Source organism: Drosophila yakuba, chromosome X, assembly GCF_016746365.2.
Source record: "Drosophila yakuba strain Tai18E2 chromosome X, Prin_Dyak_Tai18E2_2.1, whole genome shotgun sequence".
NCBI classification, from domain to species: Eukaryota; Metazoa; Arthropoda; class Insecta; order Diptera; family Drosophilidae; genus Drosophila; species Drosophila yakuba.
The window spans coordinates 8,252,685-8,277,179 of NC_052526.2; the positions used below are offsets into that span (position 1 = coordinate 8,252,685).

General features: G+C 35.0%; 1 protein-coding gene across 4 annotated transcripts in view; it reads right to left on the reverse strand.

Moving 5' to 3' along the window:
* The window catches only part of LOC6524667 (pneumococcal serine-rich repeat protein), a 122,984-nt gene that overhangs the window by 11,057 nt on the left and 87,432 nt on the right, over positions 1–24,495 (reverse strand). For 2 of the 4 annotated variants that reach the window (XM_015190349.3, XM_002100488.4), the window contains exon 6: positions 53–219. In XM_015190349.3, coding sequence (XP_015045835.1) covers positions 53–219 — 167 coding nt within the window. Of the gene's footprint in view, positions 1–52; positions 220–8,919; positions 12,989–13,429; positions 14,415–24,495 lie in introns of those variants that run through there. The other 2 variants (XM_015190353.2, XM_015190350.2) reach the window with 2 other exon arrangements.

Sequence of the window (24,495 nt, forward strand, 5' to 3'; positions counted from 1 at the left end):
TATTTAAGGTACTTCTTCAACTGTTTCCTTGACCAATGCGAGGATCACTCACCTGAGGGCCTCCTCTGCCAACCAGGTTTGGTGGTGCAGCAGGCTGAGAATTCTGGACGGATCGATGTCGAAGAGGCTCAGGCCGAGTGGCGAGAAGGGGAAGGCGAAGGGTGTGGGGCAGCGACTGGCGGCCATGGCGCTCATTGGGGAGCTGAAGTTGCGGAGCAGCTGTGGGATCAGAAATCGGTATATATGTATATATAGTCTTGTTCTGGCGATATCCACACTGTTTGCTGTTGGTGTGCAGTGCCTATAATTTACTGCTTTATATGCTTTTTGATTTTATTTTTTATTTGTTTTTTTTTTTTGTGGGAGGGGCGGGGGTCAGAAGAGTGGGGCGTAGAGTGGGGGCGGAAGTCGAGTAATCCTTAGTTCTAAGTTCTGAAACGGAAACGAGGAGGAGCTGCTAGTCCACCTGTCCTAGGGATCGAAATCTATATGCTGCAGATGGGTGGTCGGGTCGGTTTGGGTTTTGGGTCTTGGGTCGAATCGGGCTACAGTAGTAACTCATGCAAAGCAACGGAATACAAGGCAAGCAAACACTTAGAAGCTCACACAAAAAGACATCTAGATGTGACGAGGACAGAGAACAATCTGGCATTTGGTGGGCAACTCAAAGAACACAGGAAACGGTCGAAACGATAAGTCGATAGATAGACAGATAAATAGACAGATAGATCGATAGAAAGATAGATAGATAGACAGATAGATAGACAGATAGATAGATAGATAGAAGTTGAAAAAGCTGCAGGAGTAGTGGATAAATATATACTTAATACTTACATAGGTGACTGCTATTACGCTCGTCATGGTCATGGGTACGTTTTGGAAACAAAGGATTACTTAGGCTAGGATCGAGACTTGAGACTTAACATTTAGGTATCTCCAAATAAAAAGGTATTTCCCATAATTTCCCAGCCCAATCATGTGCTAAAATAATAAATTCAATATATAATATAATAGTAGTGCCTCTCCACTATTATTAAATTAAAGAAACTCGATTTTGACCATGGCATCGCCACGTTTATTAAGTAAAACTCGCTAGGTGGCAAATATTTTTCAATATTTTTATTTATTTAGAATTTTATTTCATTTTCTTCATCTCTTCTTTTTTTTTTTTTGTCTGTTTTCCATTTTTTAGCTCCGCCACTTGCATTTTTCATTCTTTGTTGTTGTTTTTTTGTTTTCATTCTTTACTCTGCTTGTATTTGTGTGTAAGAGTGTGTGAGTGTCGCGTGTGTGTGTGTGAACAAGTTCTCGAGTTCCATTTATTTTATATCTTTTCAATCGCTCGACTATTAGAAATGTTGTTAGGCATAGACTATAGACTATATAGCTAGCTATATATGACTGATCCATCTGCTGATCCTATAGGTTTTCATGTACTTATCTCCTTTCTCTCTTTTGTTTTTCAATCTAGTTTTTGTGTTTTTTTGTTTTTTTTTTTTTAGCTTGCTGTCTTGATTCCCTCTCGTTAGCCTTTCTTCAATGTTTTTGACATTCTCTGGGAACTTGGGGGAAATTTTTGGGGTTTTTGGGGGACTGCGGTTAGAAATTAAAACTGCTTTTGGAGGCCGCTCTCTGGTGACTTTCAGAATCTTCTTTGCCTGTTTTTTTTTTCTTCTGTTTTTTGCAATCTTCATATTTGTATTTCGGTTTCTTGTTATAAACTATGATATGCCTTGCTTTGCTTAAATATTTTTTCTTATTTTTTCCCCTCTTCTTCTATGCTTGTATTAATTTTCATATAAATTTGTGGTTTTGGGTACGAGTGTGTGGATTTTTTTTTTTGCTTTTGGTTTGCCTAAAATATGGTTTTTGCTTCGACTGTGTGTAAGTAATTGAATTCAATTTCGTTCTAAAATATTCTTCTTGATTGCTTCTATTTGTTTTTTGGTTTTTTTTTTGTTTTAATAATTTCTTGCTTACTTTTTTGTTTGGTGCCAGAAAAGCTGCTCTCATTAGTGTTTATTTCTCGAGTTTTTTTTTTTTAGTTTTTATTCAGCATTGGGTCAACTCGAAAAATGAGTCGAGTCGAAATTTGAGTGGAGAGTTCTTGTAAGTTATTATTCTTGCTCAGTGCTTTTAGTTTTTGTTTTAGTTCTTGTTTCGACTACGAAAAAAATATATAGTTAGCGTATATTTTTAACCTTCCCTCCTTTCATTAGTAATAATTATTTTTCGTTTTTTTTTTTGCGGGTATTTTCCATATATATCTGTTGAGTTCCCATCAAGCTCTCTTGCATGTAGAGTACAAAGTACCATATGGAACTACATATGTACATATGTGTATATAGTTCCAGCTCGGGTGTGTTGGTATGGGTGCTGAGTGTGTGTGTGTGTGTGTGTATGAGTGTGTGTAAAACGATAAGGAATGTACATGAGAGTGAAATGGTTTTAATATATATTTTTATTTCGCTTTTGATGGTTTCTTTCATATGCTTTTTATTAGCCACAAAATATCAAAAACTTATGTCGAATTATAAAAAAAATAAATGAAAACTAAATTGTATCGATTGGAACTTAAATTGCAGTTTATAGTTCTATATGTGTGTGTATATATAATTTGCATTATTTTAGAGTCACTTTTAAGTTTACGTTCGCTCAATAAATAATGGGAAATTGCTTAACTTAGGATAATGTCGATGAAAATGGTTGAATAAAACTTAAGCGGTGATTATTTAAGGTTTAGTTTTAGTATTAGTTAGTCGCTGCTGCTCTTAGTGAATTTTTCGGCCGCGGCCTTAAATTAATTATTGTATAATTCTTCCATTCGCATTCTCTTATTTTTTTGTATGTTTTGTTTTGTTTTGTTTTGTTGCTTCTCTGTGTGTGGTGTGTTTACAGTTAGTTAAGAATATATATTTATATAAATTATTTATGTATCTTGTATGTCTATATTGTAGGAACATATTGACGTAATCATAACGTATTGCAGCTATTTGTTCATCCTCTTAATTCGGTTATTGTTTATTGTTTAAACTTTACTTCGGATATCGGTTTGTTGTGAACTTCATGTTTTTGTTTTGTTTTTTTTTTGTTTTTTTGTCAGTGTGGTTTTTAAACCGCCCTACTTTGTTTATTAACCCTCATGTTAGGCAGTTCCTTTTGCATTTGGAAAAACAGCTCATAGATCCCAGATATTTTCGGTGGAAAAATCCCCCTTTTGGAATGCTTTCAAGTCGAGAGCTGGTTTCCCCTGCGTTTATTGGTTTTTTTTATTTCAATTACTTAAGAGAAAAATATTTAAAAAAAAGTGTCTAAAAACAAACAAATAATAAGTGTTAAAAATTATTCGTAAAATTATTTATGAATGAGCCTCAATAGGGAACTTACAAAAATTTTCTCAACCGTCGTTTACTAAAACTATTAATTTGCTACCCATTTTCCAACTTGTCAACTTTTTAACTTTCTTCGTGTGTGCTGCTATTTTGTATTATATTTCATATAATTATTTTGGATGCTTGGCTTGAATTCTTAATTCAAGATCAATTGGAACGAAAACAACTACGTTGAAAATAATTATTTTTGCTTTTCCATATGCTTGAAAAATTATCGAGGAAGGTTAAAAATGTATTTCATTCATTTTGCTTATGTCGAAAATATGGTTTTTTTCATTTCTTAATTTTTTGGGTTTTTTTTAAATTTATTAAATATGTTTACATTGTTTTGTTCTGGTGTTTTTCTTTTTCTCTGTGAAAATAGTAGTATTCTCTTTCATTACTAAAAACTAGTTTAATTCTTTTGATAAATTGGTTTCTTGTGTGTCTGTGCTTGTGTGGCTTTCCATTCATTTCTTATCATTCCAAACCTTTTCTTTTCTTTTCTTTACTTTATTTTGTTTTTGTTTTTGGGGATATGCAAAACTACTTTGTTGTTGTTTCTACTTTGTTTTCTCGATTTGGTTGAGTGTGTGTGTGTGTGTATGTGTGTGTGGGCGAGTGTAGTATAGCTAACTGCCTAAAATTCGCACATTTGCCTTGCAGTTTTCTAATAGTTTTTCACTTTCACTTTCATTTTCAGTTTTTTGTCGCCATTCGTTAGAAACTAATTTCTTTTTTACATGCTGTAAGTACTTTTTGTATAAATGTGGGTGTGGGTTGTATGTGTGTGAGATATACTAATGTATAGGTGTGTATGTATATTTAGTTTTATATATATATGTATATATAGATCTCAATGCCTCCCATTGCTCGCTAAAAAAATAACTATCAAAAAAACTGCAATTTCCATTTTTGACTTCCTTGTTCTTGTTGTTGTTTTTTTGTTGTCTTTTTTTTTTTTTAGGTTTTTGCTCTGCGCGTTTTTATAAAATATTACTTTAGTATGTATAATGTATATATGTATTGTATATATATATATATTTTTTTTTTTGGTTTTCGACTTTTTATTTTATTTTTATTCTGTTTTTAGTTTTGTTTTTTTATTTTTTCTTTTCTCTTGTTTAATGGGGATTAGGCACTACAGTGTTGTTTTTTTCCTCTCTTTCCGCTTTTTTAACATTTCTGTCGTTTTCTTTTGGTTTTCCCATGCTAATTTCCAAAAAATTGATCAGCTTTCAGCCTCCATTTTCGACCAATATAAAATAAGCCCCACAAGCTAGTATTAACAATTTTTCTCGCTGGTTCAGCCTAAATTTTCCACTCGCTTCTCTGCCTCTCTGTATATGTGTGAGTTCCTCCTTTGCTTGTATGTCGTATGTGTGTATGTGTACGTGTACGTGTGTGTCTTGAGCTTATACCGAAAAAAATTGTTTACAACTTTTGAAGCTTTCTTTTAGGTTTCCAATGTCCTGCTATTTGTTTACCTCATTACATTACTATATATAAATGTGTGTAGATATCATATTCATTAACTTGACTTTAGCGTATCAAAAAGTGTGTACGTTGTGTTTTGTGTTTTATGGGTGTGTGTGTGTGTGAGTGTGTAAATGTACATTTTGGAAAGGATATTTTATTTTGGGGGAGGGGCATTTTCCGCGCTGATATTCTTTAAAAATTGGTTCTAGGTTTGTCTCCTGTTTAGCCTTACATTTTAGACTTGCTTTAAAAGGTTTGCTTGTTTTTCGCCTGTGATTCTATTAAACGCATTTTATGTACATCTTTCAGCATTCTATAAGTCATAATTCGAATTGACCATTGTTTTCTGAGTTCTGTTGAAAGAGTATTTTGCGTGCTTTTAGGCGCAATCAGGAAACTAATTTTGTGAATAATTTTTGTATTCTCGAAATAGTGTCAAATGTTGTTTTGAAGATTTTGAAAGTTTTGAAACTAGTTTACCTGATTTTCCTGAACTCACACAGACGCCTAATTTTTGGGTATATTTTTAAAACTTATTCATGTTTGTTTTTGGTTCGTTTTCCATCTTATTTCTTTTTTTTTTTGTTTATTTTTTATCTATGTACAGTATGTCCTGGAATTGTTAGCTTGGCACTCAAACATATTTAGTTTTTCGTTTGTTTAATTATAGCTTTGTGGTTGTTATTCTTATTGGGGTTGTTGTTGTTGTTGTTGTTCTTGTGGTTGATTTTATACGCCGATGAAACCAATTGCTAGTTATCATTATGTTTAGTTTATTGCGTTTCACTGTCCCGCTTGCTGCGCTTACAAGTTTCGCTTAACGAACAGAAAAAGGCATATTGAAAGTAAGGATTTGTCAAACAGAAACACATGCGGTATACAAAAAATATACTACGAATACTACGAACAAACAATCTTTATATACCTTGACTACAACTCAAGTTGCTTTCGTTACAATTCATTTCCTTTGTCATTTGTCATTTGTGTATTTCATTCTATCATTATTACATTCATTTATTTGTTTTTTTTTGTTTGTAGCTTTTTCTATGTTTTGTGGTTTTGGGTTTTATCTGTAACACTGTAAAAAACGTGGAAAACATCTATGAGCTGGGTGTAAATATCAATTGTTACTTCTTGTCCTGTCTGTCTTTGTTTATTTATTAATTGTTTCTAATTATCGGTCTATCGATCGCTTCACTGTTGGGTACTTAAATTATTTGTATTGTAGGTGATTATGTAAATCAATGAAGAAGGCAATTCGTCAACAGGGTACATGTGTGTAGGTATGTGTGTGGCTCAATCAATCAATCAATTAATCAATCATACAATTATGTCGTTTTACGTTTGCCGCATGCCGCAATTCTTTTTTTGGGGGGGGGGCCGGAACTAGTTCCCCTGAACATGGTTCTTCAGATTTATTCAAGTACAGTTGTGTTCTATTGACTATTGCCAACCAACTGCAGTTCGCTGATTGTATTTTGCTGCGATTTGGTTCGGTTTTGAGAACTAGTTCTCAAACTGATTTGCGCTATTCGCGTCAGTTCTTTCCTGGTTTATTGTCACTTGTGAGAGATAGAGATAGAGAGAGAGAGAGAGAGAGAGAGAGAGAGGGAGAGAGAGAGAGATAGAGTTCTATTGGTAAATGCGTAGGTATATGTGTCGGAACTAGTTCGGACCCTTGAACTTCGAAATTGTGGCATACTTCTGAGCGTAATCTAGCACTATTTTGTCATTTTAAGAAGGCATTTATTGCATTTGGAGCAGGAAGGTACTAAGCGAGGGTCTATTTATTGTATAAAAACCGACACTTTACACTTTTAACTATCCTGTGGTAACCAACAGAAATGTAGGTTCAATAAAAAAAAAAAAAGGTCAAAGCACTGACTCAGTTCGCTTCTCGTTATATATATTTTCAACTATTGTTTGATTGTGTAAAATCATTACTGTTCACTGTTTAGCTTATTATTCATTTGTCGTTATAGTTGCTGTTTGTTCTTGTTGATTACAGTTAGTTAGTTAATTAATTAAAAAAATACGTTTCAATTAAAAAATATAAGTCGATTGTAAACATTTTCTATGTGTAACGTACGTAATGCGTTTGTAAAGCATTTCCTCCGCAGCCATTATGTTGTCTGTTTTCCATATTTCTATGTATATCAACTTTTTCAACACTTTTTTGTAAATTAGATTTGTGTTTAAATATTGGTACTATTGTTGTTGTTTGCTGTTGCAGTTGTTGTATATATTTGGTTGTATATAATATATATATATATATATCTAGATATATACTGAGCGTTATATGCATATATAAATATTGTTTGTTGCTTGTTACGGTTTCTGTTCTGCTGTTCTGTTCTGTTCATTCATTAGTTATATTGTATTGGAAGAATCTGTGTTTACCCTGAGCACTTTTTCTGCTAGAACAAATTGAAAATGAAAAATTGAAAACGAAAACATGATTGCAAAAAATGTCTATGCCAAAAATGAAAACCGAAACGAAGTTTTTAAAAGGTTCTCTTGCCGAAACTTGTAATTTTTGTTGATTTCTTTTTATATTATATTGAGTTGGAATTTTGGTTTTTTTGTTTTTGGGAATTTTGTTAGGTAATTTTGCATAACTGTTTTGGTTGTTTTTCTTGAATTATTTTATTGATTCCGTTTTTTTTCGTTTTTTTCCGTTTTTGTGTGCCAAAGCTTCTCTCTAGGTCTAAGTTTGTCGATCGAATTTCGCTTGGAATCGTTTTCAAAACGAACTAAAAACATTTGTATTACAGTAGGTTGAGTATGTAAATGTTGCTAGTATGCATTGTATGTATATAGATTTATATAAATTCGACTTGTATGCAATTCTAGCGTAATTGTTAATTAACTTTATTCTCCCTCGACACCATCATGTTTTTCTCCTCTCAACTGCTATTGCTGTACAAGTTGAAGCTTCCATTTGGGCATATGTATCCTAGGGATTTGGGTGTGTGTGTGTTTGGTTGTGTGGTTTGTATGTGTGTGTGTGTGTGTGTGTCGCTATTTATATAGGTTCATATATAAATATCCTTACTTTCGCTTTTCCAAATACCTTGTATACATATATAATTTTGTATTGTTTTTGTTTTCTTGTTGCTATTGTGTTTCTTGTTCTTGTATATATAATTTTAAATTCCTGTTTCCTTTAAAATGCATTTTTGCAGTTACGCCTAATGATATTTTTCTTTTTCATTTATCCATTTATTTTTAGGGCTTTCCGTTCTGTGCTGGGAACTCAAGGTAGAACCTAAAGCAGAAATCTTTAAACAGAAGCTGAATATCTCAATATATATGTTTATATATGTAAGCCGCTTCTATGTGGGTGCTTTAGGTGCCTTTAAAGATATATATATTCAATGTATCGATATCCTTTTATTAACTTTAGGGTTTTCCAAAATTTCGAAACTAAATCTTTTGGAAACTAAAAGAAGCTAAATTAATTTTGAGTCTCTCGTTTCTATTTAGGCCTAAAAGTTCTTTACTCGTAAAATTTCCACTAAAAATTTGTGTTAGCATTGATTTGATCCAAAAGTTCTTTTTTCTCTCTTTTTGTTTTACATAAAAAAACTGGCAACACTTGGAAAACTGAAACCTCAAAAGAAAACGAACAGAAATAAGGGATCAAAAAAGAACGTAAATTAAAAACAAACTGAGTGTCGATTTTTTTTTGTTTGCTTGGGGTCAATTGGCAATTTTGTATATTTTGCTATATGTTTATTAATTATATTGTTTTGCTGTTGTCAAGGAACTTGTTAGAAATTTTTATTCTTGTTGCTGCTGTTTGATGGCTTGTTGAAATATTAAAAATAAAAAAATAATTGAAACACAAATTAACGTTTATGGGGGAACCAAACTAAGGAACTTTTGATCACAACTTAAGCGCTAATCAAATCAAATCTTATTAACTAAACTTAATGAGTAGTAAAACCATTTAAAATGAGCGCAAATGAAAATGCATACACAATGAATTTTTCAATGATATGTGAAAAGTTTTGGATGAATATAAATCATGAAAAAATGAAAGTTCAACGAAGAAAAAAGGCCAAAGTTTTATAATTTTTTTTTATTTTCATTTCTTTTGTTTGTCCACTTAAGCTGCTGTCACTGTTCTTATTTTCGTGTGTTGATTTTGAATTTAAATTTAATCTTTGACATGTGTGTTTAGGTTATTTTGTTTTTCTGCTTTGTTGGCTTAATTACTTTTCTCATATAGCTTACAAATTCATTGTGTCCTGGCTGAAAATCATTTAACAAAATAATATGCGTTTTGGGTAATACATTACAGAACAGAAAGTAGTTCGAACTTATTAATGAAATAAACAAAAAATATATCAATTTGTTGCCACGTTTTTTTAGTTAAAATGGTTTGTTTTGTTGCTAAAGCTAAATAAATTTCATATAAGTTGGTATAATAATAATAACATTTCGCTTAAACATTTAAAACTAAAAATATATATATATATTTATATATATATTCACGTAGGTTTATATATTAAAAAAAAATTAATAAGAGACACAGAGCATGAAACATTGTGTGTATGTATGTGAGAGTGTTTTTGTGGGGGTTGTTTTCAGTGCATTATTTAATAAACAAAAAAAAATATCAAAAAAAATGTTTCCTTTGAAATCGAAGCCCCCAACCCCCGCCCCTCCTTGTCCACCCTTTGTCTACTCATATTTTCTTGGAATGTTTTGTTTTTCTTCTCATTTCGATTTTCCCTGTTTGGTTTTTTCTGCGGCGGCTGTGCAAAGATTTTTTTGGTCTGGCTGTGCCGAAAATAATATCAATTGTTTCCCCATTTTTTTGGTTTCAAATTTCCCCTACTGAAATGCAATTAAAATTATTAAGAAAGCTTTTGGTTTTTTTTTTATATAATTATTTATCCATTACTTGTATCGTTATTAATTGTTTTATAATTTTGTTTCTAAAAGGCCGAAAATCACAATTTTGTTTTGCTTTCTTTTTCTTCATTTGTTCCTAAAGGTTAAATTTGGTGTTCTTTATGCTTGATTATGTTGGATAATTGTTATAATGCAGATATCCGTTGTGTTTGCTTTCGTTTAAACATCACAATTATTGAATTGATGCCGGTTGCTTCTACTCTCCTAAAGTCCTCTAATACTGCATGAGAAAAGTAAGCCAACAACAAAGGTGAAAAATGGCAACGCTTTTCCTCGCTTTTCCAAAATGCAAAGCAAATAATTCTCCTCCGCTCGTTTTTTTTTTAGATTTTTGGTTTTTTGGTTAAATATTTTGTTATCCATTAATTATTTACTATTCTTGTAATGCTATCACAGCCAAATTGTTTAATCCAAAAGTTTTTGTGTTTGTTTCCGTTTTCATCATTTTTTGTTTCTTGCCAAAAGTTTTTTTTATTTTTGGTTTAAAATTTAGAATTTTGAATTTTGTCTAGCGTGCTTTGTGTGCGTTTGTTGTTGCCTCTTTTTCATTTTTCATAATATTTTTATATTTAAAAATGTTTTTAAACTTGTTTTTATTTATTTTTCTTTTGCAGCTTGCTGTTCCCAATCCGTTGCCAAAAATCGAAAAAAAATCTTTGCCCCAACCGCAGAAAAGAGATAATAATTTCCCCTCGATTTTCACGCTTAGCCACAGCGACAAAAGATATTCACAAGCTTCCTTGGTTTTTATAGATAATTTTTGTTTTCATTTGTTTATAATTTTGAGATCGATTTCCTTCTTGTTGTTTCGTTTGCTGTTGTTGCCGGGCTAATCTTAAAAAACTTAAGCGGGTGGAAAAGGACTCTTTGGCGAGGATCTGCGGAGCTTCGGGTTTCCATTAAGCCAAAGTAGAGAATTCGTGATAACGTGATAACACAAGAAATCTATAATTACTTATTTAACGCTCGGGTATATCTAAGCTTTTCCTTTTGCTTTAGTTTCTAGCACAAATTCATTATCATAAAGCCTAAGGGGTGTGGTTCTTTTCAAAGCAAAGTAAACTTGGTTGGGTGAGTGGTACAAAAAAGAAAAAAAAAAAAGAAGGGAATTTGTGTGAGTTTTTGCGTGAAGAACTTTTATGGGTGATGTTTAAGCCAAATGTTGTTTTCATCGCTACAGCTACCCTTAGTTGGTATTCCTAGTGTGTGTTTTTCCCTCTACTACTCATATACATATATATATATTTTTTTGGTTTATGTATAAGGTTTTTATAAATATCGTTAAGATCACAGATATTCTATGTAATTCTGCTGCTGCTGCTTTTCATTTACTCATTTACTCATTTACTCATCTTTTCATTTTTTCTCAAATTTTATCTGAATTCCAAAAATGTCACTTTTATCGCTTTCTGCATCTGGTTTATATAGATATATAAATATTGTATATAGATATATGTATATGTTACTGTATAATAAGTTCTGTGAGTGTATAATATACGCGTGTGTGAGCGAGGGGATCTGGGGGACTAAGTTGCACTAACTCACTATCAAAAAGAGTCCTCTATATAGCGATTCGATCTGTAGCCGATCAGCTTCATCCTGTTTGTGTTTGCTTTTTTTCTTGTGGTTTAGTGTGTGTGGTTTTTTTTTTTATTGGGATATGTATGTTCTACTGCATTCACTTGCGCAAAAGTAAAAACCGAATATGCACAAAAAAATGCTACACTCACTAAATTGGTGAATTGTTGAATTGTTGAATTGCTGTTGCGGTGTGTTGCTGTATTGATGTTTTTGGGATACCCGAGTTCACTTTGCTTTTACTTGAATTGAAAATTTGATTTTGTGTTTTTGGATTGTGGGTGCTCACCAGTTCACTTTGCTTTTACTGATTTTGGGTGTGTTCTGGTTTCAATCGGGGACAGGGATTATGTTTACTTTAAGCTACTTTAACGCATTATTATCATCATCAACATTCTACGTTATCGGATCCTTCGGCTTCGGCTGCTACTTAAAAAGTTACATCACGTGTGTTCACTGTTCTTTTCATTACGTTTATGTTTATCGTTATCGTTAATCGCTAATCGTTAGCATTACTAAATCGTATTCAATTAGATCAATTTTATCATGTATAGTTAGCAATTTTTTATGTTTTTAATATTTTTGTAAATTTCTTTTCAATTTTTTTTTGCGCTTTTTCATTCTTGCCTATATGTCTTACGTTCTCTAACATATACTTTGAAAAATATATATATCATATATATATATATATATTTCTAATTTTCCTTTTGTTTTTATTAGATTCCTGCTACAACTCTCACGCTGCGCTTTAGCTGTTTTCCTGGGTAGAAAAAACGTTTCTCTCTTCTCTTGCCATCCAAAATGTAGGGATAAATGTTGCCCCATCATTTCAGCTCATCTGCCTACAAGGACTCATCCTGTATCATCTTCAAAAAAAAAACAAGTTTGCTTCTTGGTATAAACTTCAACAATTCGACAATATGCTGCTATATAATTATTGTATATAATGTATATATTAATATAGATGTTTTGTATATATATATAGGGATATATATATATACGGTTATAGCCTGCCTGCTCTATTGTGTCTGTGTGTGTTTTGTTGTGTTCGTGTTAGTGTATTGCTGTCTCTTTCCTATTTGCTAAAGTTTCTGCTTGCCCAAAACTTTCAGAGCTGATGCCTCGTTTACATAATTAATAAAATATATACATATGTATATACATGGATTCAACGGTATATACATATATGTGGGGGCGTGTGTGTGTGTGTGTGCATTGGTGTATTGTTGTATTGGTCTCTCCTCCTCCGCCATCTTCTTCTTCATTTGCATCCTTAAGTAAGTCATTGTTCTTGTTGGATCGTCCTCATCAATTGTTGTTGTAGTTGAAATTGTTGGTGTTGTTGATGTTGTTGTTGTTGTTGGTGTGTTGCAAATAGTTTGCGTTGTTATTGTGGTGGTGGTTGTTGTTGTTGTTATTGTTGTTATTATTATAATAGTAATAGTAGTAATAATAATAATTTAATAACAAACTAAAATCGTTTCACTATTGCGGCAACTCATCCTTTGTATCGACCGGGCTGCTGGGTGACAAAAACTTGCGCACGTACTTGGGAAAATGCGTTTTCTCGTGCGCCTTGAGTATCGTTGAGCGCGAGAAAGTTTTCCCGCACATATTACATCTGAACGGCCGTTCGCCTAAAAAGCGATTTCCCAAAAAAATGGTAGGAAATCGAGGAAATACGTATAGATATAGATAAAACTGTTCATGTACACACAAATTGCTGATGGGAGTTGATGGGAATGATGGGGCCTTCTCTTATAACTTGTATTATTTTCAAAGTAACTATTTAATTTATATGAATTTAGTTATAATTATTATTTAGAAAACGTGTTTGAAAAATCTAGAAAAAATACGCAAAGGAATTTTAGTTATTGAAGTACATAGTTTAACTTATGGAATGAGACAACATGTCGTATTCGCAATTTGAAATTTATATTACGTATACGTAACTCTTCGCTGGCAACACTAAAAATTGAATCTTCCAAAAAACAAAAAAAAAAAAAAGTGGAAAAGGACTTTTGGACGATATATGATGAAATGCATATCAGGGGCAAGTTGTACATCTATAGACTTACCGGTGTGCACGCGACAATGATCTTTCATGTGGTGGCGCAGCTTAAACGCTTTGCCACAAAACTCACATTTAAATGGTCGATCACCTGTATGTACCGACAAATGCGTGATCAGTGATGTAACATCGGGAAAACTTTTAGCACAGAACTTACACATGACAACACTATTCGGATCACTGGACGCGGCGCCCAGCAGCGCCGCTGATTGCGATTGTGCAGCGGCCGCCGCTGCCGCCGCCGCTGCTGCTGCGGCGGATGTGGATGGCGACAAGGAGCCGGATGTGGCGGTACCGCCGCCGCCACCACAGCCGCTGCTGCCGCTGCCACCCGTTGCCGCTGCAGCCCCCGAGCCACTGCCACTTCCGCCACTGCCGCTGCCGAGCATTAGGCCACCGCCATTTCCGGCGGAAGTCGCCGAGCGTGATACCGCACCCTGTCCGCCGCCACCGCCACCGCCACCGACGGCGCCAGCACTTGCCTCCAGGCAGCTGGCCGTCAAACTTTGGAACGTACAGCCGGTGCTGGCCAACGAGAGGGCCGCCTCCATATCGATGCCAAAGGCGGCGGCCAAAGCAGCCACCTGCTCCTGTGTATCGCTGCCGGAAGTGGCCGCCATGGCGGCGGCGTTCATCTGGAAGGCGAATGGCGATGATAGGCCGGCGGCGGCCATATTGAGATCGCCCAGCAGATGCGAATGGAGTAGTGCCGTGGTGGCTGGTTCGCGGTACTCGAGCGTCTTCAGCGAGTGCGTCAGCAGGTGGCGGGTGAGTTTCGATTGATTGGGGAAGGCCGAGCGGCAGTAGATGCACGGAAACATGTGCAGTGGCGGCGGCGGGGGGCTGTGTGGGGGCTGCTGCTGCTGCTGTTGCTGCTGATGCAGCAGGGCGGCTGCTGCGGCAGCTGCTGCGGCCGCTGAGCCACCGCCCGCCCCAACGCCCACAGCGTGTGGTGGGGGCTGTTGTTGTTGGTGGGGCGATTCGGACGTTTCCTGGAACAGACACCAAACAAAAATCCAACATCAACTTCTTTACTTGCTTTTCTTTCGGTTTTTTTTTTTATATATTTTTTTTTTTGGTTTGGTATTTTTTCTATGGTTTCGGTACTTTTCTAGGTTTTCGGTATGTTTTTTTTTTTTAGCGTTTTGGATTTTTTTCAGTTTCAGTTTTTGCTTGCAATCGATTTTTAATCTCTAGTTTTAGCATCGCCTCTCTGCTGGTCTTGAATTTTTGCTTTTCTTCGTTTTCTTTGTCTTTGGCAAAACTAGTATTTTTCTAACGGAAACCAAAAAAATAATCATACAATTATTTGTTTACTTGTAGTGAGTGAGAGAGAGAGAGAGAGAGAGAGAGTAAGAGAGAGAGAGAGAGTTATATATATGATGTTCCAAAACTAAGACAACGTAAATTATGCATTTGAAAAGAAGATAATCACAGAGTATTTACTTCGGCAACTTGCTCTCCTTACTTCAATGTCGGTAAAATAAATCTGCGTTGGAACTCTAGTATTTAAGTTGTACATGAGCGTGGGAGAGATAGGTAAAAGGAAAATTAGGAAAAAAACAAATTACAAAATTTTACAAATTGTCGAGAAAAAAAAGGAAAAAAAAAATAGTAAACAGAAAACTAAGGCAAGGAACTGAAAACGAAATCAATGAATCAATGTCATCAGAGAAGAAGAATGGAAAACTTAGGGGCCTGGCAGGCCCTGCAATGCTCTCCTCCGGCTCTGCGCCTCCTCTCCCTACTCCGCCGGATTTAGGACCTGGATTTTGGGTCTGGACCAGGCCAAAGCCATGGCCGAGTGCTTTAAACGTGTCTCAAACCGTTGGATGGATGCCAAAAAAACAAGAGGGGGTTTCAGCATTTGACTATCGTTGTGTATTTCGCTTGTTGTTTTTCATTTTCATAGTTATTGCTTTACAAGAATTGCGTTAACAAAGTTTCTGGTATTTATATCATTTTCGGTACTTTCGTATTTTTGGTACTTTTTGTTTTGTTTTGGTTTTCAAGAAGTTGAATTTCGATTTTTGTTTGGGCGTTGTTCAAAAAACGTCGCATAATCGTACGTTAGATATTGATAAAGCTTTCTCATTGCTTTCTTTTTTGATTTTGGTTTTACATTTAGCTTTTTGTGTTTTTTTCTTTTCTTTTTTTTTAAATATAGTTTTTGTTTGTGTAAACTTATTGTTAAAATTTGTTTTGTTTTGTTTTGTGTGTTTTTTTTTTTTTTTTTATTAAATTTTTGCTTAAATTTGACGTTTTGATCAAGATTTTGATCAAATTTGGAACGCGGTACGCTTTATCGATTTAAAAGTTGAAATTTGGTTGAACAGTGATTTTTTTCGTACTTCAATTGGATTGTCAAATCAAAAACAAAAACTTTGGGGTTCTGGCTTATTCATTCGCCTGGCAGCCAGACGAAGGTAAAAGATTGTACTTAACTAAAATAAAAAAAAAAAATAACTATTCACCACGCACACCTTGCATACAGCTTCTGATTCATTTTATTGGATTCTTGCAGGAATTTGGAAAAAAACTGGTATCATTTTTGCCTGATTTGACAATTTTGCGCACGAAAAAAATCAATACAAATTATAGTGGTTAATCTGTACATAAATGTCCATAAATGCTTAAACAAAAAGAATACAATTTGGAATAAAAAAAAACAAAACGAGAAAAAAAACATACAAAATTTTGGGTTATTGGAGAAAACAAACTCGGGGGGGCCAAATCGTGTTTTTTGTGTATTTTTTTTTTTTTTTCAAATTTCGTGTGGTTCAAAAAGTCTCAAATCAAAACAAACAAAATATGCAATTGAATTAAGTTAAATCAAATCAAATCAGTGGCTTCACTTAACTATTTTCAAGAAGTTTTTCCATATGCCGCACTCTTTGATCGCATTGAACTCAAATGGTCGGATGTTACAGAAAAAAAAAAACACAAAAATAAAAGGCACATTGACTCTAACGAATGGTTATACAAGTCATGGGAAATGTTCATTCAGCACAGCCATGTTCAAAAAACGCAGATCAACTTCTTGACAATGTCAATATTATCAAATCAAAATAAATGTTAAAAAACAATCAACATTTTTCTTTTTTCTTAGCACATTTTTTTATACTCAATTTTTTTTTCTTTTCAATGTCTTTTCGTTTATAATCTTCATTTTTTTTTTGGAAATATATATGGCACAACGAAAAACAAAAAAAAAAGTGCAACAAAAGGCAAGAAAGTAGGGGAAAAAGGTAATGGAAATGAGGAAAAGTAAGGACGGAAAATGAAAACAAGTGAGAACGGAATTTCGGATGCGGATTCAAGGATCCATTTAGCCCAGAAGCTAAGAAACCTGCGCACAAAGTTCTATATCCTTGCGGTTGGACAAAGGGGAACGATCGAGTTTCCATATCTTAAACATAGTTGGTGGCACAGTTGCAGTTGAGTCATGGTATCAGGTATTACATACATTAACTTAGGCGTACGCATGTACTGTACGTGTGTGGTATGTATAAATACCTAGAGAAAGAGACAGATCTTCAGACTTATACGTATGGTATATGGTATGGTATCATCAGGAGTCACAACATTTAGTTCAAAAATTCAGATAACCAAAAAAACGACCAACGGAACAACCAAACACACATTTAAAACACACATACGTAATCCTTTCGATAATCGATATTCGATAATCGATAGCCGATATATGATATCTGATATGTCTTTACTTTTTTTTAGAGCACAACAACAACGATAAATGATATGGAAGGAAACAGAGGCATATATTATGTATACATACGAGTAGGTTTTATATAGTAAACACAAAAATGTAACGACAGACAGAAAGAGAGACAGACAGAGCGATTGGGTTATTAATTAGAAAGAGATAGAGTAAGAAATAGAGTTGAGATTTGAAGAAACCAGAATAATGAAAAGAAAGTAGACAACATCAATTCCAAAAGAGACAGAGAGAGAGAGAGAGACAGACAGTAAGAGCATAGAGCACAGTAGTAAAACAAACATAAAATATATCTAGGAACATAAGAATACACACATTGAATAAGTTAAAGTCCATCATCCAAAAGTAAAAATAAAAATGTTAATTAAAAGGATTAACGATACAAAAAATGTACCATGGTTTCAAGTAAACCTAAAATTGATATCACATAAAACTTAAAAAAAATGAATATAGTAAGCTTTTTTAATTGTTTTTGCGAAAATATTAATTTAATTTGTATTTCAAAATTTTGTTCGTTAAAGTATTTAAAAAAAAAAAGGATATAAAATATAATAGTCGAGGTTTCATTTCGAGTTTTTAATGAAACAAAATTGAAATCATTTCTTTGACTGAATTTCGCAATAAAATTTTCTTTAAATAAGGTATAGTCACCTTAAATATATAATTTGACTGAGGAAGTTGCATAAAATTAACTAGCAGTTCGAAAATCGAACTATCAATAAATTGGATAGATTTTCGACAACAAAAAAACAGATATTGGTAATGTAAAACACGTAGAAATGATAAATTAAGAAAATGAACGATAACAAAAATGAAAATATACGTTTATAGAGAGAAATGAAAGACATTTAGCTTATGGAAAAATAGAACACACACATTTACCATTTACATAAACGAACAACGAACGAACGATTTATGGTAAAAGCGTTCCACATTTAGATAATACATATATATCGTTGAAAAAATAGTATTATATAGTATGTTGGTTGAGTGTGATTTGTGGGTGTGTGTGAGCGTGGCATGTTCGTGTATATGTGTGAGTTAGTTCGATTTAGTTTTCTATAATTTGATTGTAATTTCGTTATTTCTCTATATTTTTTTTCTTTTTTTTTTTGGTTGCATTTCTTGACAGTGATTACTTTTCTTGTGGTTTTGTTTATACTTTTTTTTTGCGGTTATGTAGTTTAAAAAACACCAAAAGCGCTTTAGTACGATTCTTTGTTTTGGTTGATAAATTAATGCATTATATATGTATATATATTTAGGTATATATATCTCGGTTATCAATTGCACAACGTTCAGATCTGGACCCCTCTCTTGTTTTATTTGATGGAGAATTTGTGGTTTCTTTTATATTGCTGTACCGTATTCGTATTGATTATTGATAATATTAAAAGCACAACACACAGTTTGACACATTGATAATATCGATATAGATAGAGACAGAGAGACAAATAGATCGAGAGAGACAGATAAAGTGACACACAGAGCGAGAGCGAGAGCGAGACAGAGAGTAAGTTTGAGACAGAGATACTAAAGTTATAGCAAAATATTACATTTACAACTTTGGTTTCAAGTGAAATCAAATAAAAAGGGGTTTACAACAAAGGATTGTTTCATCGTTTCAGCTAATTGTAATGCAAAGAAAGGAAATAATTCGATTTATAAGGCTGGAAATCGGGGTATCGAATATATATATAAATGTATATAAGTGGGTACGGTCCAAATTTTGTGCAGCGAATTTCGTTCTCATTTACAGTTTTTAGTTTGTCAAATTTTTTTGTTATAGGGGGATTTTAGTTCAATTTTCTCACAAAGCGCAAATTAAAATATATAATCTTTTGTTATTTATTTTTCTGGTTTTTTTTTTCTTTTTTTTTTTTTGAGCTTAGCTTGGCCAAAATGTTTGAAGGGTGTATGATTTCCATTTGATGGGCTTTATAACACATGCATTATATACATAAACATAATATGGGTTCTATAAAACAATAGATGAGTGTGCGTTAGTGTTGGTGAAATAGCGATCTTAAAACTATACAAAATGAAAGGTTAGTTAAGTTAGTTAGGCTGTTGTTGCAGTTACATATTTGTTTTTATGTTTATACACTATTTACAAAACTAAATTGTGTTTTCAACATAAAGTGCCCATGAATACGAATTGCCTGCAGTCTTCGGCGATTCTCAAAAGTTTGCCCATAAATTTAATTGAGCTCAGCTGCTGGCAGGATGTGTATTTTTATTTTTATTTTTTTGGTTGCTTTAAGGGAAGATTACTCGACCAATGCACCAGTAACTTACATCCACTGATGTTGCGTGATTTCTGCCGGCAAAAGACAGGCAGCTGGCAGCAAACAGCAAACAGCAAACAGGCCACCAAATAAACAAACTTTCCATTAGCCAAATTGCAGTTTCGGCCTCTCCCGCTCTTGGCAGCGGATTATTGAATAACCCCAGTGCCGGGTCCACCAAATCTGGGTCACCGCAAGCACAAATGCCAAATAGAAAAGGCGAAAAAACCAAAAAAAAAAAAAATCCGAAATGCTAAATGCGAAATGGTAAGAGGATTAGCAAAAATAGGGAAATGGCCAAGAAAAAGAATGGCCGTAAGTCGATGAACCTACCGCTTCGATTTGGCAGGCGAGTTCAACGAGCCTACGCCTAATGGAGTGATTATCTGGGCCTCTGCACCTCCACTTCCTCTCGAGCTTCCCCCGAGTTTCCCCCCAGTTTCCCCGATTTTCTTCGATTTTCCCCAAATGCGACAGACGCACTCCACATCTGGCTGCTCTGCTATTGCCACATTGCAGTTAATGTCCTGCGTCGTACACTTGCAGAAAATTCAACTTTAGCAAACTTTGCAATATATAATTCAAAGAAACTCCTTAGGTTGTTTGCACACTAACTTCTGATTGACTGAAGGTCAGAGGTGATTTCCTGGAGTATGGAAATCCTTTTTTTCCAATGTGCAGTCTTCAACGTCTGCAGTGTTCGGTCGTCTTGATTCCCGACTTCGTCATCATCATCGTCATCATAGTCATAGTCGTGTCGTCGCCGCAATAATAATCAAATATCGATCGATGTGCGTCTGGTTTCGGTTGCCCATTTGGCTTGCTTCTTTTTCTACGAAAAATTTTCGACGGTCGTCGGCCTTTTCTTGTTCATTTTGATGCCGTATTGCGGTGCTTTAAGCCATCAGCCTCAACCTCGACCTACACCACCCACCCCCCAACTTTTTGCCCCAGCCCGTCACATTTTAATAAAAGCAAATTTTTAATGAAAACTCTCTTGGGTTTGCCTTGCCTTTTTATGCAGCCATGAGAGCCATACACCCAACCCTACATATATATGTATGTATTTCAGCTGGTTTGTTTGCATTTGGTGCGCTTAATTATTTGCCTCTTTTTTTTTTTGTTTTTTGTAATATTTTTTTGAAGGTTCCTTTTCATTGCAATCAAAAAATAGACGCAATAGATGACGCATATAACGCATCTGGCAAATATTGCGGAACCTCATAGAACTTTGCTTTGCTGCGCGCAATGAAAACGGAAGCGACTATTTCAAATACTCCGCAACTCTCGCCTTTTTCCGTAATATTTGTGCACAAATTATTATGTATTGTTGTAATTTCTTTTTTATTTCGCATTTTTTGTGTGTCCTAGGAGCCCTCCACATTTCCATTGATATATACATACATATATATATATGTATATGTATTTGGTATGGTGTTTTTTGCCGTCTGCACATATATAAATATGTTTTTATTTGCATTCTTGCATTTGGTGTGTTTTTGGATTTTTTCGTTTTATTTTTCACATTTTTTGTTATACAACAAATATATATGTGATGCAAATAGATGTGTGTGCGAACAAAGCAAACAGTCCAAGTAGGCAACCCGATGACGAACCCACTCCACACCACCTGGACATGGATAGAAGTCAGATCTCAAAGGTTTTGGCATTGGTACAAATGCTGGTGGAAGTTCAAGAGCAACAGGGCCGGGGAAATGGTGACCCCGATAAGCCATAACTTGCACTATTGGTTTACTCCATCATTTACAATCAGTTTTAGATTGAAATAGCTTTACTTAGCTTTACTTAGTTATATTACATTTCTTTCCTAACCTTCTAACATTTACCATCTTAGATATTCCCCCTTCTACTTGTAGATATGTAACTCTTAAGTTCGAATTTTGTTTCTAAAAATCCGATTTGGTTACCTTCAAGGCTATTTGCATTTCTTTTTGATTGAAAAGGCTTAAAGTCGTCGAGGCTATTAGCAGTTTTGTAGCTTCATTCCCCCTTGTTTAAGCCGAAATATATACCGGGCAAATCGGCAAGGGGCGCATAGCGCCAGGGGGCGTGGCCGGGCGGATGGGGGAGTCAAGGGGTAAAGGAGTAAAGGGGGAGGCCCACCAAAAAGCACTTGAAAAACTTTGCAATCAACGCAACGCGGGGCATCGAGCGCTGATTACAATGCCGCGGCAGAGAAGTCGACGTCGCCGTCGCAGTTGCAGCGCGAAATGTGCAATGTGCGTGAGGGGGTGGGGCAGCCAAAAGGGGAGCCAACTGTTGGGGCAAATGAGAGAGAGAGAGAGAGAGGGGAAGAAAGGCAGCTCCTGCTGCCCCACACAATGCAATATATTTTCGCTTTGGCATTTGTTGCGTTTTGGCAGCATTTTTTTTTGTTGTTGACTCTTATTTTTTTCCGCTCTTTTCGTGTATTTGTTTGGATTTCCGCTGCTGCCTCACAAAAATCTTTTTTTTTTGCGGTTTTTTTTTAAATATTTTTTTTATTTTGTGCATTGCATGATTGACAGTTGCCAGGCATTGATGGAGGCTTAGAGTGATGAGGAGGGGGGGCGGATGGGGTTGTGTGGTGAAGCCCCAAAACCCCACCGACAATACCTAAATGCATTCAGTCAAAAGTTGTGCGAAAGCCTCCGAATAAAAATATTAAAAAATATATGTATATAGGTATATCCCCGGCATTTATATACAAACATAAACAAATTCATGTGCATGCGAACAGTGGCGGCACAAATAATGGGGCTCCTAACTAGAACTCTTTTATTTGAACAAAAGTACTATAAATGCCTCAAATCAAATTTGGCTATGTGATATACATTATTATGGTATATTCATATATTTGCCCAAAAGTACCCGTATTACCAGTAGTTTCTTTTATTTTGAGTAAACTGAATTAATATATTAAATAGCAAATAGAGTCTTTGTTAAAACCTTGTTAATAAGTGGCTTTTTAATATATTTCGAAGAACTATTGACACTTGTCTTCGCATACCTAATATTTCCGCCTTGTTTGTCGCCGTGGCAGCGTTCATATTACGCATACGCAATGTGGACGGCAAACAAACAACGCGAATGCTGACAAGGGCAGGGGGTGGCGGAGGGGACGTCGTTTGTGTGGGGGGTTGGGGGACCCACAGAGGGGGGGGGGGGCGACTCATAAAATGCAAGCACAGGAGCGGTGGCGGCGACAGTTGAGAGGGTAAGCCTAAAGGTATGCTATGAAAAAATTGCATAAGAGCAGCAGCTCGAAAAACGAGAGGCAAAAAGAGGAACGCATTTGTTTCAAAATTAAATACTCATGTGTGTGTGTGTGTGTGTGTGTCTGTGTAGAAAAGAAAGCAAAAAGTAAAAGAAAGCAAAAGTTGTTGGTTTTATGCGTTGATTTTTGTTTTGGTCTTGCTTTTGGTTCACTGCAGCACCCCTCTTCCTATAATCACATCTACCCCCTCGCGCCGCAGCGAAGAAAGGGCCACAGAGAATGGCAAGGAGAATGGTGAACGGAGAAAGGAGTGCAACGCAAGCCAGAAAAAAAAGAAAGTGTAAAAGCAAAAGTATTTATTATGCGGCAATGGCTTGGAGAGGCCTACAAGAGGCCTGCAGAGCATCAGAGTCAACGAATTGCAGCGCACAAAGTCGCATATCCACATACATACATACATACACAACGAAAATCAAACCATTTTTAAACCCAGGCTAAATTCAGATATGTATTTAGTTAGAAGACTCTTTCAAACATTTATTTTATTGACTTGCTTACAAGTGAAAAGATATTTAATATACAGAACCTTTTCAAGAGAGCTATTTTAATATTTAAAAAATTGAAGCTTTTTATCATTACTAGAATTTGCCTGATTTCGTTTAAATATTTATATTTAATATGTATAATTTTAAATATTTTTCGTACAGCTTTAGACTTTATATAAGAAAACTTTAAATCACTGGTAGTTTTTAAAGGACATAGTTAGCTTTAGTTTGATTTTCCTAAGTTGCATTGCCATTTCTCCGGTGCAACACACAACCGACCCTCACACATATACGAGCACACACACACACGCGTGCACACACACTGACGCATTCAGCGTCAACGTCCGCAACTCGAGGCGGCTGCCACTTTTTTGTTGCCTTCTTTTGGGCTTTCATTTTCCCAAGCTTTCTTTTTTAGATAAATTTTTATTTGAATTTATGCATGTGCGTCTCTGCAAGAGAAAGGCGTCGATGGAGGGGCAACGAAAGGGGGCGAATTTGTTGGAGATGCATATACAAATGCATTAAACACCACGTAAGTCTCGAGACTTCCCAAAAAGTTTTCTTTATTGACCAACAATACCAATATTGTTGGAGATACGAGGAACTTCTCATGAAAATGGCTGTTTTTATTCCTTATACAGGTGAAAGAAAAATGTAATTTAATGTTAGCTTTAAGGAATCTTCCCACGTTTGATGATAATTTTGCGCGACCTAAAATACCTTTTTATCGGCAAACTTTCATTTGGTTTGCATTTGGAGACCGCAACCTTGCGGCAAGTCAACACTGCGAGCCTTACATTTTAATTTCCAAGCTTTTTCTAGGTACTCTTGCATTTTTGATAACATTTCCGCTGGCTTGGCCCATCTGGGGCCTGTCATCCAGCTTTTGCCACCCCGAAATTCGCCCTTAAACTCGTCAAGCGTTGCAACAAAGTGCGTTATGCATATATAACATCTTTTTTGCTGCCTTTTTTTCCACTGCACTGAAGTAGGAAAAACGCGGGCAAAAGAGGCTAGAAAACATAAGAAAAACGACAGTGGCTAGTCTCGTGTTCCTTTTGCTTTTGCTTTCATTCTCCTCTATATATATATATATTTTTTTTTTTATTTTGTTCTTTCTGTTTTAGTCCAACATTTTTCGCCTTTATCCCTGGTTGACGAAAATTTTCGCTTAAAAAGAATAAGTAGATGTCGTGGGAGGCGGTGGAAAATGTAATGTGAAAATATATTTGCCGGAAGCTAAATGTTTTGCCAGGCGAGTACAGTTGTGCTTGCCGTGCACCC